General features: G+C 41.9%; 1 protein-coding gene across 3 annotated transcripts; it reads right to left on the bottom strand.

Moving 5' to 3' along the window:
• Positions 1-7,171: 7,171 nt before the first annotated feature.
• C10H16orf54 (chromosome 10 C16orf54 homolog) lies at positions 7,172-9,688 on the bottom strand. 3 transcript variants are annotated; one of them, XM_037012677.2, is made up of 2 exons: positions 9,484-9,688; positions 7,172-9,023 (listed from the first exon to the last, which is right to left on the bottom strand). In XM_037012677.2, exon 2 carries the CDS (start codon positions 9,021-9,023, stop codon positions 8,313-8,315), a length of 711 nt encoding a protein of 236 aa, XP_036868572.1. In that variant the 5' UTR covers positions 9,484-9,688; the 3' UTR covers positions 7,172-8,312. The 3 variants fall into 3 exon arrangements, with proteins under 3 accessions (XP_036868572.1, XP_017527594.1, XP_017527593.1); XM_017672105.3 differs by having other exon boundaries at positions 9,393-9,688; XM_017672104.3 differs by having other exon boundaries at positions 9,382-9,688.
• Between the last annotated feature and the right edge of the window lie 10,507 nt (positions 9,689-20,195).

Genomic DNA, 20,195 nt, shown 5'->3' on the forward strand with positions numbered 1-20,195 from the left:
AGTGTCTGTGAGTCTACTGCTGGTTTTTTTTTTTGTAGATAATTATTTTTTATTGAAGGGTAGTTGACATACAGTATTACATTAGTTTCAGGTGTACAACACAATGATTCAACATTTATATACATGATAATTCTAGCTACCAGCTATCACCATACAAAGTTGTTACAATATTTTGACTATATTCCTTATGCTATACATTACATCCCGGTTACTTATTTATTTTACAAATGGAAGTCTGTACTTTTTTTTTTTTTTTGAGAGGGCATCTCTCATATTTATTGATCAAATGGTTGTTAACAACAATAAAATTCTGTATAGGGGAGTCAATGTTCAATGAACAATCATTAATCCACCCCAAGCCTAATTCTCGTCAGTCTCCAATCTTCTGAAGCATAACGAACAAGTTCTTACATGGTGAACAAATTCTTACATAGTGTATAAGTTCTTACACGGTGAACAGTACAAGGACAGTCATCACAGAAACTTTCGGTTTTGATCACGCATTATGAACTATAAACAATCAGTTCAAATATGAATATTCGTTTGATTTTTATACTTGATTTATATGTGGATACCACATTTCTCTCTTTATTATTATTATTTTTAATAAAATGCTGAAGTGGTAGGTAGATGCAAGATAAAGGTAGAAAACATAGTTTAGTGTTGTAAAAGAGCAAATGTAGATGATCAGGTGTGTGCCTGTAGACTATGTGTTAATCCAAGCTAGACAAGGGCAATAAAACATCCACGGATGCAGAAGATTTCTCTCAGAACAGGGGGGGTGAGGTTCTAAGCCTCACCTCTGTTGATCCCCAATTTCTCACCTGATGGCCCCCCTGCGACTGTGCCTGTCTTAGGTTGTTCCTCCCTTGAGGAATCTTACCTGTCTCTGGCTAACCAGTCATCTTCCGGGGCCATACAGGGAAATGTAAAATTGGTAAGTGAGAGAGATGCCATATTGTTTGAAAAGGTTAGCTTTTTACTTCTTTGCATATTTATGCCCTGTGGCTTCTATGCCCCGCATTTGTCTTGAGGTATCTTTACCACTTGGAGGAATTATGATACTCGGTAAATTCGATATGAGGCACGAATTCTATTTAAGGGTTGTAATTAGGAAGGAAGAAAGAAAGCTATAGAAGTAGCAGGCAGAAGAAAACATGGGAAGATTGATTATTTCTTTGACATATCTTCTTGTAGAGTAACTGCAGCATGTATAGGTTTTAAACTACTAATGAAATTGCGCTCACACATTAACATAATAGGAATACAGTTACATAACCAAAGCAGATCTATAATTACTAGCCATCTCCAGTGAAACCAAGAAAACCAGTTAGGCACCTTAGGCATTTGTGAAAACTTATCTATGATATGGTGGATATTGTCCAACTGAACTTGAACAGTCTGAGAGAAATCAGACAAATTAAAACAACCCATTCCTGGGGACTGTTCACATCCCATATGTTCTTTTAACAGTAGATAGTCTAGTTGTAAGATTTTGGAGCATTACAACTTGCACTTCTCCTAATTCTTGGTTGAGTTCCAACAGTATAGATCCAGTCAAATTTGTTGTTTTACTGTATGCACAGGCCAGCTTAGATATCTCCTTCTTCATTCCCATGGCAAGTCCAGGAACTGGTGGGATGAATGCAGCTACAGCTGTAGCAGTGACTGGATCTTTGTTGAGGTTTTTTGATGATCATCTTCTGGTATGAGTCTTCCAGAGAGTGCTGATGTTGGAAGTTCTTCATATCGTATCTTAGTTCATTTTCTGGGTAGCCAAATTAGGCTTTGATCCTCTGTATAAACACAAACAGACCCTTTGCCTACACTTTGATATGCCCTTTATACCATTGTGTAGAACTCATTGGAGGTCACCACACAGGAACTGCTTTTTCTTTTTTCGTAAGAGAAAGGAATATTATCAGAAAAATGTACCTCCATAGCTGATCATCTGACACCCTTTAAGTGATCAAAATTAAGGATATTTAAAGCATGCATTAATTGTTGATTTACAGTTAGTTTTATCCTATCAGGGAGTAATCCCCCTTTTCTTTCTTTCTTTCTTTTTGTTATTAATTTACACTTACATGATGAATATTATGTTTACTAGGCTCTCCCCTATACCAGGTCTCCCCTATAAACCCCTTTACAGTCACTGTCCATGAGCATAGCAAAATGTTGTAGAATCACTACTTGTCTTTTCTGTGTTGTACAGCCCTCCCCTTTCTCCCACCCCCCCCATGCATGCTAATCTTAATACCCCCCTTCTACTTCCCCCCCTTATCCCTCCCTACCCACCCATCCTCCCCAGTCCCTTTCTCTTTGGTACCTGCTTGTCCATTCTTGGGTTCTGTGATTCTGCTGCTGTTTTGTTCCTTCAGTTTTTCCTTTGTTCTTATACTCCACAAATGAGTGAAATCATTTGGTATTTCTCTTTCTCCACTTGGCTGAGTCTACTGCTGTTTTGTTCCTTCTGTTTTGCTTTGTTTTTATACTCCACAAATAAGTGAAATCATATGGTATTTGTCTTTCTCCACCTAGCTTATTTCACTGATCATAATACCCTCTAGCTCCATCCATGTTTATTGCAAATGGCAGGATTTCTTTTCTTTTCATGACTGAAAAATAGTCCACTGTGTATATGTACCACTTCTTTATCTATTCATCTATTGACAGACACTTAGGTTGCTTCCATACCAAAGCTATTGCATATAGTGCAGTGATAAACATAGGGGTGCATATATCTTTTCAAATAAGGGATTTTGTTTTCTTCAGGTAAATTTTTAGGTGAGGAACTACTGGGTCAAATGGTGTTTCTCTTCATTTTTTACACTGCAGTATCATTGACATATAACATTATACTATTGTGTGAGGAACTACCCAAGGCCAAGGGAAAGCCATCTGAAAGGATCAGCGGGAGCCATTCCTAGGGCCTTTTCCCATGGGTCAGACTGGAAAATGTCACAAGGCAATGGGCAGACTGCTCAGGAAGCTCTCAGCTTAGTAGTGTGCTTTCCTGTCTCTCTGGGATTTCATTGCTTCCATTACTGTCTTTCATTGCTTGGTGTCCAGTATTTTGAAAACTGTCATTTTCTGTGTTTCACCTGGTTTTGTTATGGTGGTGATTCAGGCAGGAGGGTTAACCCAGTCCCTGTTACTCCACCTTGCCAGGAAGTGGGAATCTCTGTGTTGAGTTTCTAAGAAGTCCTCGCGTGGTCCACTGTGTGGCCAGGTGACAGTGGCTTTACAGACTTCTCTCTGTTTGCCGTGCTTTTCTTGGTCATGTAGATTCTTTACTAATTTCCTCTTCTCCATTTTCTCTGTTCTCTCATTCTGGAACTCCTGTTAAATGAGTATTGAATGGATTGGTCCTTCATCTCTTAGGTTTTCTTTCATATTTTCCATTTCTTTGTCATTTTGCTCTACATCATGAAAAATGTTCAAAAACCTTTCTTCCCACATCTTTAAAAATTAAAAAAAAAATGATTATATTTGTAAGTTCCAGATCATTTTCTTGTTTTCCAGTTGTAATGTCATCCTAGGCTCTTGTTTCATAGTGCATTATCTTATTTATTTCTTCCAAGGTTGGTTGTTGTTTTGTCTCTTCATTGTAATCTTTTTCTGGTGCCACTCAGTTAGTAAGAGGAGGCCCACATGGTTCCACAGCAGGCTGGGCTGCTGGCAGGAGTGTTGATTGATTAAAATGCTTCACTTAGGTGAGAAATTCTTGTTCCATTCCAGGTGGCACTTGGTAATGTCTGGAGACATTTTTGGTCATCACAATTAGGGGGATACTACTGGCATCTAGTGGGTAGAGGCCAGAGATGCTACAATGCACAGAAAAGTCACCCACAACAAGGAAGCATCCGGCCCGAATGTCAATAGGGTGGAGGTGGTGAAATGCTGATTTAAGACCATCTAGAAACAGGCTGCCCCTTCTCACACCACCAAAGACCAAGGCAGGACGGGACCCTCCACACCCACGTCAGGAACCTTCCCAAGCACTTGCTCAAGTTTGTTTAGAAGGGATCTCCATGGGGCCCACAGACTTGTTTCACTTGGTTTTCATAGGTAGATAAATTAATATACATGTAGAGTGGCTGGAAGAGTTCTTGACCCGTGCCCAGCAGTGTTTCCCAGGTGTGTGAGCTTGAGCGCTGTCTGGCCACCAAAGCACAGGGTGGTTGCTCGGTGAGGGCTCTCTGTCTCAGTACTTCCTGGGGGGGAAGATCTCAGGGCAGCATTAGAATATCTAATGAATATCATTAGAATGTCATTTTGATTGATTTTATGTAAAACCCCAGATTTCTATCTTCTGCTGGAAAGTCAAGGGAGGCAGGGTTGGTAGAACTGAGTGGCAGCTGCCCCCACACACAGGCACTTGGCCCCTTCTCACCTCTGTCCCCTGGTCTATGTTGATGACCTATGTCTCCTGCCTGGCCTCTTCATGCATGTGAGTTCATGACCCCTGTTTTTTTGTAGGCAGGGGTTGGTTTTATCCTGGTGCCTGACTCTTTTCCCAGAAATGGCCATGAGTGGTTCTGAGGTAACCTTTTAGTTAACCATGTTTTCTCTCTCACTGTATTATGACTTTAGAATAATGGCAGAACATATATAGGAGGACCCTATGTACTACAGTTGGAAATAGGGACTTGGGGATCATCAGGGTGTGAGACAGCAATTGAAGCCATGGGCTTGAGTGAGATTGTGCAGGAAGAGTGTGCCAGGAGAGAGCAGAAGCAGTCTAGGGCTGCCTGGAGAAAGGCAGACAGCAATGAGCCAGAGAGGGTGGCCAAAGGGATGGAAGGGAGGCACAGAAGCCAGGAAGAGAACTCGCCAAGAAGGGAATCAAAATGCCTAATGTTGCCTATAGTAGGCTGAACAGTGTCCTTTGTGGGTCACGATTCAGGTGAAGGCAGTTTCTGGAAAGTGCTGGAAGTGTGCAGAAGTCTGTAGTGGGTTGTAGGGTGATGGGGAGATGAGGAAATGTAGGCCGTTAGGACAGACAGCTCTTTCCAGGAGTTTGTGAAGGTAGTGAGAAGTCATGTGGTGAGGGGTGAAGAATTAGTTGTTGGTCGACTGGTTGTTTTAAGGAGGGAGAGATTTGAACCGTGTTCATAGAGGAAACTGTGTTTTGTGTTGCTGTGAATGTTATCACCCGGCAAGCACATCCCCACTAGGAAACACTTCGAGATGCTACAGAAAATTAAGCAAACATCCTTTAAAATGCACAGCTGGGTTTCAAGAAAGTGAGAGGACTTTGCAGGAGCCATAAACAAAAAGGAAATTAAAAACCAGAGCTGAGTGAGCTGCTCAGTGGTGGTAGATCTTGGCAATGAAGGGGTTTTGGTTTTATACGCACCAGAGATAGGAGATGAGGCCTTGCTTGGGCATTGAAAGCTGAGACCCTAACACAAAGCTTAGTCCCTTAAAGAGTGACACCCTCAATTAAAAAGTAGAGTAGGAAAAAAATATCTCCCCATCAGCCCAGAGGGCACAGAAGAATCTTGTCTGTCTCACCCTGGGATCTGGCGCCAACAGAGGGTCTCCCCTGAGAATCATAACCAAAGATTTGCTATCACCTGGATTTGGGGTTCACAATTATATTATCTACATGGCCTTGTAAGCCCAAATAAAATGAACAAGTAACATGGTCCAGGGTTGGTCACACCCCTGAAGCATCCTTGCCAGAAGCAGACACAGAAGCTCTTAGTGAGACACCCTCAAACCTGGTCACATAGATTCCCACTGATAAGGACCAGCTAAAAGTGAGTTCACAGCCCCAAATTTGAAAAAGGAAGAGGAAATCATCTGGCATGAGTGAGGGTAAGCACCCTGGAACTCCAGACACCAGGATTATTGAGTGAAAGGCCATTCAGAAAGTATGTTTTAAATGCTTTTTTCGAAGTACTCAACATGAGAAAGTAATAAGATGGCATTTAAAATGAGAGGGGAAGGTCTAAAATAAAGGGAATGGAGAAAGGGTAAAACTAAGGCATCTATTCATCCTCCACTGAAATATTCACCCCCTTTCTGGGGCTCCTGTCACGACTGAGACCATGGTCTGGATCTGGGAATGCAAAGATGACTCTGGGGATAGCAAGCTGGGCTCTGCCTCAGGAAGATCCCATTCATCCCAATAGATTAACATCTTTTGTTAATCTAACAAAGTCCCAATAGATTATCTTGTTAAATTGTCAACTCTCTAGTATCAAGAAAGAACTCAAGGCCCAGGAATACCAAAATCACTATTCTAAAGTGTCCAGTGAGTGCGTGGATGGCAGACCAGATGGAGAGCCAGGGCCCTCCTCCCCAGCCTCCCTGCAGCCACACCTTCACATCCCTTCCTGCTTCTGCTGAGCACATGGTGTGTGGGCATCTAAGCTTTGAGCACTACCTCTGCTGTTTCCCTGGGGACTGTTCACTCCTTCTGGGCAGAGATCCTCAACACAATCCTGTCAGCCAATAGTGACAACAAAAAGTGACATATTTACCCAGCTTGTGAGTGACAGAGATGGGACAGGAGCCCTGATCTCTACCTTGTATCAGTTTTGTGTTCTTGTCTTATCTCATCCCCTCCACCCTCACATCCCTACCACTTGAGAGCCTGTAAGCTTCATGAGACTAGGGGCCACTGCTGATTCCTCCACCTCCAGGGCCTGGGCCAGGGAAGATGCTCAGATAGAAGCACCTGAGAGGAGGCGCCTCAGCCTGGGGGCTTCTCATGCCCTGCTGCTGCTTCAACTTCCAGCATCCAACGGGTGGGACAGGAGGTCTGGGCCCAAGCGCTTCATAGCCCTCCTAAGCTGGAAGAGTTCACTCTCGGCCTGTGCCCAGCAGCATTTCCCAGGTTTGTGAGCTTGGGCACTTTCTAGCCAGGATTACATAGCACAGGATAGCTGCTCTGTGATGGGCTCTCTGTCTCAGTACTTCCTTGGGGGAAGATCTCAGGAAGAGAAATTCGAATGTCTAACACTTGCTGACCCATCCATCCATCCCCCTTTTATTAAAGAAAGAACAGATGTTTGGGTCAATGAATACTCCCCAGCAGGGAACAATGTCTACTTAGAACATAATATCTTTGTTTACATTCTTTTTCTTTTCATGTTTTACCTTCTATTTATGGCAAGTGATATGGTTTTCCATTTACAGAAGTGATACAAAAAATAGATTCCTTTTAAAATAAGTTTATTAAGCAAATAGTAAACCAACTTATAGAAGAATACAAAGTAAATAATACTACAGGTGTTAAATTGATATGGCAGAAATCCTAATATTCATGACTAAAGTTTGGGAAATCAGACTCCCCAGGAATGGAAACTTCTTCCCTTCTCCCCAACCCCTGGCTCTTCTCCCAAAAGAGAGGTCAACTGATACAGATGGCTTGCTATAGGGCCAAGGACATTTGGTGCTCCATTTCTACGGGTGAAGCATTGTAAGTAACCCAGTCCTGGGGCTAATCTTTCTCTGGACTGCTCCAGCAAGCTGGGAAGGAAGATGGCCAGAGGCTGCATTTGGGGAGCTACCTTGCCCTGTGACAGTGTTCTTTGCCACAGTGGATCAAACTCATATCTCCCTGGCATGGGCCTGCCTCACCCTGGAGGGTAAGATTCAGAGGGCTGAGAGATGTTCGCCTTAATAGGACAGGCTGCCCTTTGGTCTTTGTTGACTGGAGGTCCCACCTGCAGGCACAGGAGGGCCTCTCTAGCTTGGCTCACAAGATTCCCTGTTGTGAGTAGGGGGTCAAAGCCATAGTTCATATGCAATAAAATGCTCCTTGGCCTGGTTTTTATGTTTTCCTGGAGGCTCTGGGAAGCGGGCATCCTGTCATCTGTTAGCAAGACTGACACTCATCTTCCCCCACTCATCTGTGCTTTTGCAGCCATGGGGACCCCTTCACTCTGACACGGGCATCTTAGAGCATGCTGAAGGAAGGTGGAAGCTGCTGCGTTGATGCCATTTCCTTCCTGTCTGGTGTCTCAAGTTTTAACATGAAGTGAGATCTTAGAGGCTTCTGGCCAGAGTTGGTTCTACCTCCAGTTCTCTGCACACAACCCCAGCAGTCAAGCAGAAGCCCCTCTGGTCTCTCCAGCAGCACAGGCTCCATCCACACCCAGACTGTCCAGACCCAGACTGGGAAATTGAAATCCAGACATAAAAGTCCTGGGAGGGACAATTTTCTTTGTGGGGCCTCAGGTATCAGCTTGGGTTCATAGGCAGGAACCTCAGGGTCTTAAGGTCTCAGAGGGACCCTCTGAGGTAAGGCCTTCTTCAGTAGTCTCTGGGAGGCCAGTCCTCCAGGCCCTGGGGATTCAGAACCCCACAGTGGTCCGACCTTCACGCCTCCAGAAAGCTGAGATCTGCTCCAGAGTGACCCGAGGCTGGAGGTGCCACTCAGGATCAGGGCTCCCTGGCTGCTGCCTCCGGGTCTGGGGGTTCCCCAAATATGTGATGGCTTCTGGCCTCTGTTCAGGCTCAGCCCAGCTTACCAGGCCTGGGGCCTGGGCCCTCTCCTCCCAGAAGGTGCTGTAGGCTGGAGACTGGGATGGGGTCTGGGGGACCAGGGAGCTGGGAGGAGAGTATGGGGCTGGAGCCTGGGATGGGGTCTGGGGGCCCACGGAACTGGGAGGGGAGTGTGGGGCTGAAGGGGCAGGTGGAGCTGTTGCTTGGGCCTCTAAGGTGCCCTGGGGTGTGGTAGGGTCTGGAGCCCGGTCCATCAGCAGGGGCACGGCAGAGCCATACCAGTCCTCAAAGCGCTCTCGGGCAGTGCCCGTGGGCTCAATCCACAGCTCTCCTCCAGGGCGCCAGACTAGGGTGGGTGCATAGCTCCTGCGGTCTGGGCGCAGAGAGCGGCGAAACAGGCGTTCAGCCAACACAGCTGTAGTTACCAGGAAGAGGGCAGCTAGGGAGGCCAGGGCCAGCATGATGGGGACACAGGGCCCGCAGGGCAGCAGGGGCCAGGAAAGCGGCTCCGACACAGAGGGCTCCATGTGCGCAGAAGGCTGTACTGGAGTCAAAGGCATCTGGAGGGACAAGGGTCAGGAGAAGAAGGAAATGAGACAGGGGCAGCACAGCCTAGAAATAGATCTGGGCAGAAGAGCCAAGGGGACCTAGAACAGCAGGAGAGAGTCAGATGGTCGGAGAGAGGGGGCCGCCTTGCCCGCAGCCAGGCCTTCTGCTCAGGCTGCCCAGCCCCTTTCAGTAGCCCATTCCCCTCCCAGACCCCAGGGTTCCTCAGGCAAAACTCCAAGGGCCCCAGAGGCTTCTTTCTCCAGACTGGGCCTTGCTCAGTCTCCCTAGGAAGTGGTGGGTGAGTTAAGGAGCACCACCCCTCCGACGCCCACCCCTGCGCCTGTCCCCCTCCCACCACCTTGCTGGCACCTTGAAGGCACCTGTGCCCTCGCAGCTCCGCTGGAGTTGGGCTTGCTCTCCGCAGGCTCCACGAGTTTGCTGCTGTACCCCGCTCGGGTGCCACCTCCGCACCTGTCCCCGCCTCTCGTGGTGCCTTCTCTGGCCACCGGCTCCCAGAGTATCTCTCTGCCTCCGCCCCTGTGCCCGCCTGCAGGGGCCTCCCTGGCAGCAGTTAGCCTGCGCCCCTCTGCCCCTTCAGAGGTGCTCTCCCGGGCCTGCCTGACAGGAGAGCACAGGGCAGGAGCCTCATCTGAGAGCGGAAGGAGGCCAAGACCTGTTGCTATGCAACTGTGCCTACTCCCCTGCCCCTGCGGAGTGTTTCCAAGGCAACCTGGGGGATGTGGTCACTGCGGTGGGGAGGCGTTTCCTGGTGAGAGGTGGGGCCAGAATGGGCAGTGGTTCTGTTGAACTCAGTTTCACCCACAGCAGGCCCCAGGTCCCAGAATACTCATTGGAGGCCAAGACACACAGGCCCGTGGGCTTCCAGAGCCCTCTGCCTGCTCCCTGTGACTGCATCCCTGTCTTGCCCAATGGGTTCCACTAACCTACTCCTGCCGCCAGCCCCCACAGCTATCCCTCATGATCCAGCCTTCTCCATACTTTTCATGAATGAACATCTCCTAGACTTTTAGACCCATTTAGCCCTGGGTTTTGGTTGGAAAGTATCTGTTAGGTGAAGCTTGAATAGCAACAATGTCAGGCCTCTGGGAGGAGTCCAGGGTGTAAAAACAGGCTTAGGCCCATCACTTTAATACCAAAACCAAACAAAGACACTACAAAAAAACAAAATTTTAGATCAATATCCCTTATGAACATAGATGCAAATTCTTGAACAAAATACCAGCAAACCAAATCCAAATATACATGAGAAGGAGATTCATAAATCAATCAATGTCATACATCACATTAACAAAAAAGGATAAAAACCACATGATCATTTCAGTAGGTGCTGAAAAAGCAGCTGACAAAATTCAACATCCATTCATGATAAAAACTCAACAAAATGGGTATAGAGGGCAAGTACCTCAACATACTAAAGGCCATATATGACAAACCCACACCTAACATCATACTCAATGGCAAAAAGCTAAAAGCTTTTCCTCTAAGATCAGGAACAAGACAAGAATGTCCACTCTCACCACTTTTATTCAACATAGTACTGGAGGTCATAGCCACAGCAATCACACAACACAAAGAGACAAAAGGCATCCAGATTGGTAAGGAAGAAGTTAAACTGTCACTGTGTGCAAACAACATGATGCTATATATAGAAACCCTAAAACTCTACCAAAACCCATGAATATTAGAACTAATAACTGGATTCAGCAAAGTTTCAGGAAATAAATTAACACACAGAAATCTGCTACATTCTTGTATACCAATAACAAACTAGCAGAAAGAGAAATCAGGAAAACAACTCCATCTATGACTGCCTCACAAAGAATAAAATAGCTAGGAATAAACCTAATCAAGGAGGTGACAGACATATACTCTGAAAACTATATGACACTCATGAATGGAACTTAAAAAGATACAAATAAGTGGAAATCTATCCCATGCTCATGGATAGGAAGAATTAATATTGTCAAAATAGCCATCCAGCCCAAAGCAATTTACAGATTCAATGCAATCACTATCAAAATACCAATGACAATTCTCAATGAACTAGAGCAAATAATCCTAAAATTCATATGGAACCAAAAAAGACTCCAAATAGCCAAAACAATCCTGAGAAAGAAGAACAAAGCTGGGGGATTATGTACTCTGACTTCAAGCTATACTGCAAAGCTACAGTAATCAAAACAGTATGGTACTGGCACAAGAACAGACCCATAGATCAATGGAACTTAGTAGAGAGCCCAACTATAAACCCATGAATATATGGCCAATTAATATATGATAAAGGAGCCACAAATATACAATGGAGAAAGACAGTCTCTTCAATAAGTGGTGTTGGGAAAACTGGACAGCTACATGTAAGAGAATGAAACTGAATTATTCTCTAACTCTATACACAAAATTAAACTCAAAATTGACCAAAGACTTAAATGTAAGACATGAAACCATAAAACTCTTAGAAGACAACAGACAAAATATCTTGAACATAAGCATGAGCAATTTTTTTCCTGCACACATCTCCTTGGGCAAGGAAAACAAAATAAAAAATGAACAAGTGGGACTACATCAAACTAAAAAAGCTTCTGTAAAGCAAAGGACACCACCAAAAGAACAAAAAGGTGACCTACAGTTATGGAAAATATATTTGTAAACCATATCCAATAAGGGCTAACATCTAAGATATATAAAGAACTCATAAACCTAACACCAAAAAATCAAATAACCCAATTAAAAAATGGGTGGAGGACCTGAGAAGACATTTTTCCAAAGAAGAAATCCATATGGCCAACAGACACATGAAAAGATGCTTCACATCACTAAACATCAGGAAAATACAAATCAAAACCACAGTGAGATATCATCTCACACCAGTTATAATGACCACCATCCAAAAGACAAGAAACAACAAGTGTTGGTGAGGATTTGGAGAAAAAGGAACCCTCCTACACTGTTGGTGGGAATGTAAATTGGTACATCCACTGTGGAAAGTAGTATGGCGGGTCTTCAAAAAAAGAAATATCTTATGATCCAATAATTCCACTTTTAGAAATTTACCCAAAGAGAACAAAATCTATGATTTGAAAAGATATATGCACCCCTAATGCTTACTGCCACATTATTTACAACAGCCAAGATAAGGAAGCAACCAAAGTGTCCATTAATAGTTGAAAGGATAAAGAAGTTGTGGTATATATACACAATGGAATATTATTCAGTCATTAAAAAAATCCTGCCATTTGTGACAACATGGATGAACCTAGAGGGTATTATGCTAAGTGAAATAAGCCAGGCAGAGAAAGACAAATACCATACAATTTCACTTATTTGTGGAATATACAAACAAAAAAAGAGAGAAAATAGCAGTAGACTCATATACACTGAGAAGTGACTGGTGGTTACCATGGGGCAGGGGTTGGTTAGGGAGGGTGAGGGGGATAAAAGGGCACAAAAATTCTCAATCATAGTGTAAGTTGGTCACAGGGATGGTAGTACAACATGGAGAATATAGCCAATGATTCTGTAGCATCTTTCTTTGTTGAGAGATAGTTACCAGACTAGTGGGGGTGAGGGTGAGGATTTAATAACATGGGTAACTGTTGAACCACTTTGTTGTATATTTGAAACCAATGTAAGATTGTATATCAATGAAACTTCAATAAAAAAAAGAACTTTCCTCCATCTTTCTTATCACTTTTTTTACCTAATTCCAAGTTCGGAAGACTGTAAATGTTCTCTGATCTTTCCTTATTTGATAATGAGCATAGACTGGTTTAAAAATTGAATTAGAAGTGTAAAAAACAAACAAACAAAATCAAACAGGTTTAGGCCAGACTCCAAGAGCCTGGACAGCTTCCCTCCAGGCTCCTTTCTCCTGGTGCTGAGGGAGGTGCCTGGGAGCTAGAAGGGTGTGACAGAATGTCATCAGTGGCTGAAGTCCTTCCAGAGATTCCTAGCTTGACTCAGTCACTGACAAATGACAAGTGAGTCCTAAATAAGGGAAGTGTCCTGCCCAAAGTCACACAAGTCATATATGCAGGAGGAACGGGGGAAGTGTTGATAAAAGTTCCTGGTCTGGCAAGCAGCCTGACCACAACACAACCCTTACTAAGCATTAATATTTTATTTTTCAAAATGACAGTCAATTAATGTGAAAACCAACAAAAATATGTTGAAATGTTAGTGTATTATAAAAGATGGTCACAAGGGCAGCCTGACTCAGATTGCTCTGTCCTGGTGGTTTCGAGGAAAGAGTCAGAAGGAGCAAAATCTGTAGTGTGGCTGGAAGTAGGTGAAAATGGAGAGTCCTGAGGCTCTGAGCCCTATACAGAGACCTGATGTGATTTAAACTTGATGAGATTATAAGCTTTAAAATAAAACCTGAACTTAATACCACTGGACACTTAAAAATGGTTAAGATGGTATATTTTATGTTATCTCTATTTACAACTAAAAGGCACTTTTAAAAATCCAAATAAACAAAGAAGGACATTACATAATGATAAAGTGGTCAGTCCAACAAGAATATATAACCGTTATAAATATCTATGCACCCAACACAGGGGCACCTACATATGTGAAACAAATACTAACAGAATTAAAGGAGGAAATAGAATGCAATGCATTCATTTTAGGAGACTTCAACACACCACTCACTCCAAAGGACAGATCAACCAGACAGGAAATAATTAAGGACACAGAGGCACTGAACAACACACCAGAACAGATGGACCTAATAGACATCTACAGAACTATACACCCAAAAGCAACAGGATACACATTCTTCTCAACTGCACATGGAACATTTTCCAGAACAGATCATATCCTAGGCCACAAAAAGAGCCTCAGTAAATTAAAAAACATTGAAATTCTACCAACCAACTTCTTAGATCACAAAGGTATAAAACTAGAAATAAATTATACAAAGAAAACAAAAAGGCTTACAAACACATGGAAGCTTAGCAACATGTTCCTAAATAATCACTGGATGAATGAGCAAATTAAAACAGAGATCAAGCAATATATGGAGACAAATGAAAACAACAGCACAATACCCCAACTTCTGTGGTACCCAATGAAGGCAGTTCAATGAGGAAAGTATATAGCAATCCAGGCTTATTTAAAGATGGAAGAACAATCCCAAACAAATAGTCTAAACTCACAATTATTCAAACTGAAGAAGAAAAACAAATAAGGCCCAAATTCAGCAGAAGGAGGGACATAATAAAGATCAGAGAAGAAATAAATAAAGTTGAGAAGAATAAAACAATAGAAAAAATTAATGAAACCAAGAGCTGGTTTTTGAGAAAATAAACAAAATAGATAAACTACTAGCCATGCTTATTAAGAGAAAAAGAGAATCTACACATATAAACAGAATCAGAAATAAGAAAGGAAAAATCATGATGGACAACACAGAAATACAAAGAATTATTAGAGAATATGATGAAAATCTATATGCTAACAAACTGGATAACCTAGAAGAAATGGACAATTTTCTAGAAAAATACAACCTTCCAAGACTGACCCAGGAAGAAACAGAAAATCTAAACAGACCAATTACCAGCAATGAAATTGAACTGGTAATAAAAAAAACTACCCATGAACAAAATATCTGGGCCAGATAGATTCACTGCTGCATTTTATCAGACATTTAGAGAAGACACAATACCCATTCTCCTTAAAGTTTTCCAAAAAACAGAAGACGAGAGAATACTTCCAAACTCATTCTCTGAAGCCCGCATTACTCTAATACCAAAACCAGGCAGACACCACAAAAAAAGAAAACTACAGGCCAATATCCCTGATGAAGATAGATTCAAAAATACTCAACAAAATATTATCAAACAGAATTCAAAAATACATCAAGAGGATCATACACCATGACCAAGTGTGATTCATCTCAGGGATGCAAGGATGGTACAACATTCAAAAATCCATCAACATCATCTACCACATAAAAAAAAAAGGACAAAAACCACATGATTATCTCCATTGACACTGAAAAAGCATTTGACAAAATTCAACATCCATTCATGATAAAAACTCTCAACAAAATGGGTATAGAGGGCAAGTACCTCAACATAATAAAGGCCATATATGACAAACCCAGAGCCAACATTATACTTAACAGTGAGAAGCTGAAAGCTTTTCCTTTAAGATCGGGAACAAGACAAGGGTGCCCACTCTCCCCACTTCTATTCAACATAGTACTGGAGGTCCTAGCCACAGCAATCAGACAACACAAAGAAATTAAAGGCATCCAGATTGGTAAGGAAGAAGTCAACCTGTCACTGTTTGCAGATGACGTGATATTGTACATAAAAAACCTTACAGAATCCACTCCAAAACTTCTAGATCTAATATTTGAATTCAGCAAAGTTGCAGGATACAAAATTAATACACAGAAATCTGTTGCATTCCTATACACTGATGATGAAGTAGCAGAAAGAGAAATCAGGAAAACAACTCCATTCACAGTTGCATTAAAAAGAATAAAATACCTAGGATTAAACCTAACCAAGGAAGTGAAAGACCTATACCCTGAAAACTACAAGACACTCTTAAGAGACATTAAAGAGGACACTAATAAATGGAAATTCATCCCATGTTCTTGGGTAGGAAGAATTAATATTGTCAAAATGGCCATCCTGCCTAAAGCAATCTATACATTCAATGCAGTCCCTATCAAAGTACCAACAGCAGTCTTCAGTGAACTGGTACAAATAGTTCCAAAATTCATATGAAACCACAAAAGACCCCAAATAGCCAAAGCAACCATGAGAAGGAAGAAGAAAGCAGGGGGTATGTTGCTTCCCAACTTCAAGCTCTACTACAAAGCCACAGTAATCAAGACAATTTGGTACTGGCACAGGAACAGACCCATAGACCAGTAGAACAGAATAGAGAGGCCAGATATTAACCCAAGCATATATGGTCACTTAATATATGATAAAGGAGCCATGGACATACAATGGAGAAATGACAGCCTCTTCAACAGCTGGTGTTGGCAAAACTGGACAGCTACATGGAAGACAATGAAACTGGATTATTGTCTAACTCCATACACAAAAGTAAACTCAAAATGGATCAAAGACCTGAATGTAAGTCAAGAAACCATAAAACTCTTAGAAAAAAACATAGACAAAATTCTGTTGAATATAAACCTGTACAGCTTCTTCATGAACATATCTCCCCAGGCAAGGGAAAGAAAAGCAAAAATGAACAAGTGGGACTATATCAAGCATCAAGCTGAAAAGCTTCTGTACAGCAAAGGACACCATCAGTAGAACAAAAAGACATCCTACAGTATGGGAGAATATATTCATAAATGACATATTCTATAAGGGGTTGACATCCAAAATATACAAAGAGCTCATGCACCTCAACAAACAAAAAACAAATAACCCAATTAAAACATGGGCAGAGTATCTGAACAGACACTTCTCCAAAGAAGAAAGTCAGATGGCCAACAGACACATGAAAAGATGCTCCACATCGCTAGTTATCAGAGAAATGCAAATTAAAACCACAATGAGATATAATCTCACACCAGTTAGGATTGCCACCATCCAAAAGACAAACAACAACAAATATTGGTGAGAATGTGGAGAAAGGGGAACCCTCCTACACTGCTGGTGGGAATGTAAGCTAGTTCAACCATTGTGGAAAGCAGTATGGAGGTTCCTCAAAAAACTAAAAATAGAAATACCATTTGACCCAGGAATTCCATTCCTAGGAATTTACCCTAAGAATGCAGGAGCCCAGTTTCAAAAAGACATATGTACCCCTGTGTTTATCGCAGCACTATTTACAATAACCAAGAAATGGGAGCAATCTAAGTGTCCTTCAGTAGATGAATAGATAAAGAAGAGGTGGTATATATACACAATGGAATATTATTCAGCCATAAGAAGAAAACAAGTCCTATCATTTGCAGCAACATGGATGGAGCTAGAGGATATTATGCTCAGTGAAATAAGCCAGGCACAGAAAGACAAGTATCAAGTGATTTCACTCATCTGTGGTGTATAAGAACAACGCAAAAACTGAAGGAACAAAACAGCAGTAGACTCACAAATCCCAAGAATGGACTAAGTTACCAAAAGGAAAGGGACTGGGGAGGATGGGTTGGAAAGGAGAGATAAGTGGGAAAAGGGGCATTACAATTAGCATACATAATGTAGGGGTGGGTGACACGGGGAAGGCAGTATAGAACAGAGAAGACAAGTGGTGATTCTATAGCATCTTACTACACTGTCGAACAGTGACTGTAATGGGGTATGTGGTGGGGACTTGATAATGTGGGGAATCTAGTAACCATAATGTTGCTCATGTAATTGTATATTAATGACACCAAAATAAAAACAAATCCAAATAAATAAAAAAAAACCTGGAAAATTATTATATAATTCTCTTCTATTCTTTTTTAAAATTTTACATTTAAAATATTTTTGTTTTATATTGAATTACATACGACAAAATGCACAACTCAGTGTAATTTTTTTGATTGAAATATAATTGATATACAACTTTTATTGGTTTCAATTAGTGTAATCTTTTAATTAGTCTGTCTTAAAAAAATGAAAACACTAGAAGAATAAACACTGTTGAAAACCAGGAAGGTCAGATGTGATTTTTCTTTTCCTAAAGTATCAAACTGGGTGTTTTGATCCTTAACTGTCTTTCATCACTTTTAAAAAAGCTTAAAAAGGCTTGAGATGGATTAATGATTGTGCATTGAGCATTGACCCCCCTATACAGAATTTTACTGTTGTTAACAACCATTTGATCAATAAATATGAGAGATGCCCTCTCAAAAAAAAAAAAAAAGAAGGGTGAGGGGAGCCCAAGATGAAACAGAGAAGGTATGTGGTCTGCAAAATAAAAAATAGTTACTATCTGGCCCTTTACAGAAAAAGTTTGCCAACTCTTGTTTTAAAGAATTGCTTATTTTGAAAAACCAATATTGGTCATATCTTGGGGAAGGGGTTGAGAACATTCATAGTCTGTCCCCTTCTTGATCCCCTTTTTTCTTTACCTTTTCTGCAATATCAAATTAAAGGTTTTTAAATATTTTTTTTAAAAAAAGCTTAAAAAATTTAACTTGTTTCTCAAAAAATTAAACATAGAATCACCATGTAACCCATCAATTATATTTCTAGTACATATAAAGGCATAGAAGGCAGAGACTCAGATATTTACACATTGATGTTGGTAACAAGGTTATAAAGGTAGAAACAACTCAACTGTCTATCAGTGGATGAATAAACAAAATCTATGTATACAAATGTACACATACACAATAGGATATTATTCAGACCTAAAAAAAGATGGAAATTCTGATAAATGCTATAGTGCGGATGAACCTTGAGGACATTATGATAAGTGAAATAAGCCAGTCACAAAAGGGCAAATACTGTGTGATTGTGCATATAGGGGAATCAAAGTCATAAAAACAGAAAGTAGAATGGTGTTTGCTACTGGCTAGAGGGAAAGGGGAGTGGGGAGTTTTTCTTTAACGGGTATAGAGTTCAGTTTGAGAAGATGAAAATGTTCTGGAGATGGATGGTGGTGATGGGTGCTCAACAATGTAAATGTACTTAATGCAATTGAACTGTACACCTAAAAATCATTAAAACGATAAATTTGTGTTATGTATATTTTATTACAATAAAAAGTTTAAATAATAATAATATAGAAAATTGAAACATAGAGAAGAAAATTATTCCTTGTAATCTCTTCACTCCCAAATAAACCTGCATTATTTTTTTATAGGCTTTTGCAGGTTGGGGATCAGAACTAGGGTTCCTTCCATTCTACCACTCAAGAATTTCTGAAAAAAGGAATGAGGAAATCACTCAAGGAGTGTGTGCAATGGAGAAATCTCTGGGACAGAAGTCTATAAAACAGGCCTCTGGAGCAAGGCTGGGTGTTTTCCAGGTTATGCAAGTGTTCTTGGGGCCAGGCATTCTGGGATGAGCCTTACTGTGCCTGGAACCAATGAGAGAAACTGCTCCTCATAGACTAGTCATCTGGCTTGAGGGCTGGCATGTACAGTTCTGTTCTTGGTGCTCTTCCCTCCTAAGTCTACACAGTGGTTTAAAAACATGTCACAAATTTCTTGACACCCCTCCTATCATAATAGTGAGTATAATCCCTTGCCTCTTGCGTATGGGCTGGTCTTGTGATTCACTTCTGAAGAGTGAAATAGAGCAGAAGTGACAGTGTGCTTCCAAGGATAGGTTAAAAAAAAAGGATAGAGCTCCCACCTGCCTTACCATCCTCCCAGTCCTTCCTACCCCACTTGCTCTTGGAACACAGTCACCATGTGTCAGGAAGCCCAAGACACATGTAGACGCTCTGGTTAAAGTCACAGCTAGAGTCCCAAGTGACAGTGAGCATCAACTACCTGTTCCACAAATGAGTAACTTTTCAGATGCCCCCAACCCCAGCCTTCAAGCCAGCCACCCAGCTGATGCCAAGCAGAGCAGAGGTGAGTTATCCCCACTGAGCCCTGACCAAGAGGTTTAGAAGAAAAGTAAATATTGCTCTTAGGTCACACTAACTTTTGGGGTGATTTGTAATACAGAAATAAATGGAACACCCTTTGTCAATGGTTCTCACCAACTGAGTAAGGACAGTGCTTCAGAATCACCTGTGGGCTTTCTCTAGTGTTCTCTCTTCCTCCCTATGCACCTCCAGCCCCCCAACTTCATCACACTGCTTTAGGGCCTGAATCAGGGAGGGTGAGGAGGAACACAGCAACAAGAGCACTGAGTTGGTTAAGAAACCTCACAGGTGATTCAGATACGCCCTCCGCCCTTTCGAGACCCACTAGACCTGCTGTGTCCAATGTAGTAGCTGTTAGCCATGTGTGGTTCTTCAAATTCAAATAAAATAAAATATTTAATCTGCAGTCTCAATAATTTCATTTCAAGTGCTCAACAGGCACAGCTACAGAACATCTCTGCCACCGCAGGAAGTTCTTCTGGGTGGTGCCGCATTAGAACATTGCTGCCCAGAGAGGACTGAGGGCCAGCAAGGCCAGCATCATTTGGGAGCACATTGGAATACAGACTCTCAGGCCCACCCAGACCTACTGAATCAGAAGCTGCATCTTATCAGGATACACAGGTCATCTGCAGACACACGAATGTTTGAAAAAC

This window comes from Manis javanica, chromosome 10 (assembly GCF_040802235.1).
Source record: "Manis javanica isolate MJ-LG chromosome 10, MJ_LKY, whole genome shotgun sequence".
NCBI classification, from domain to species: domain Eukaryota; kingdom Metazoa; phylum Chordata; class Mammalia; order Pholidota; family Manidae; genus Manis; species Manis javanica.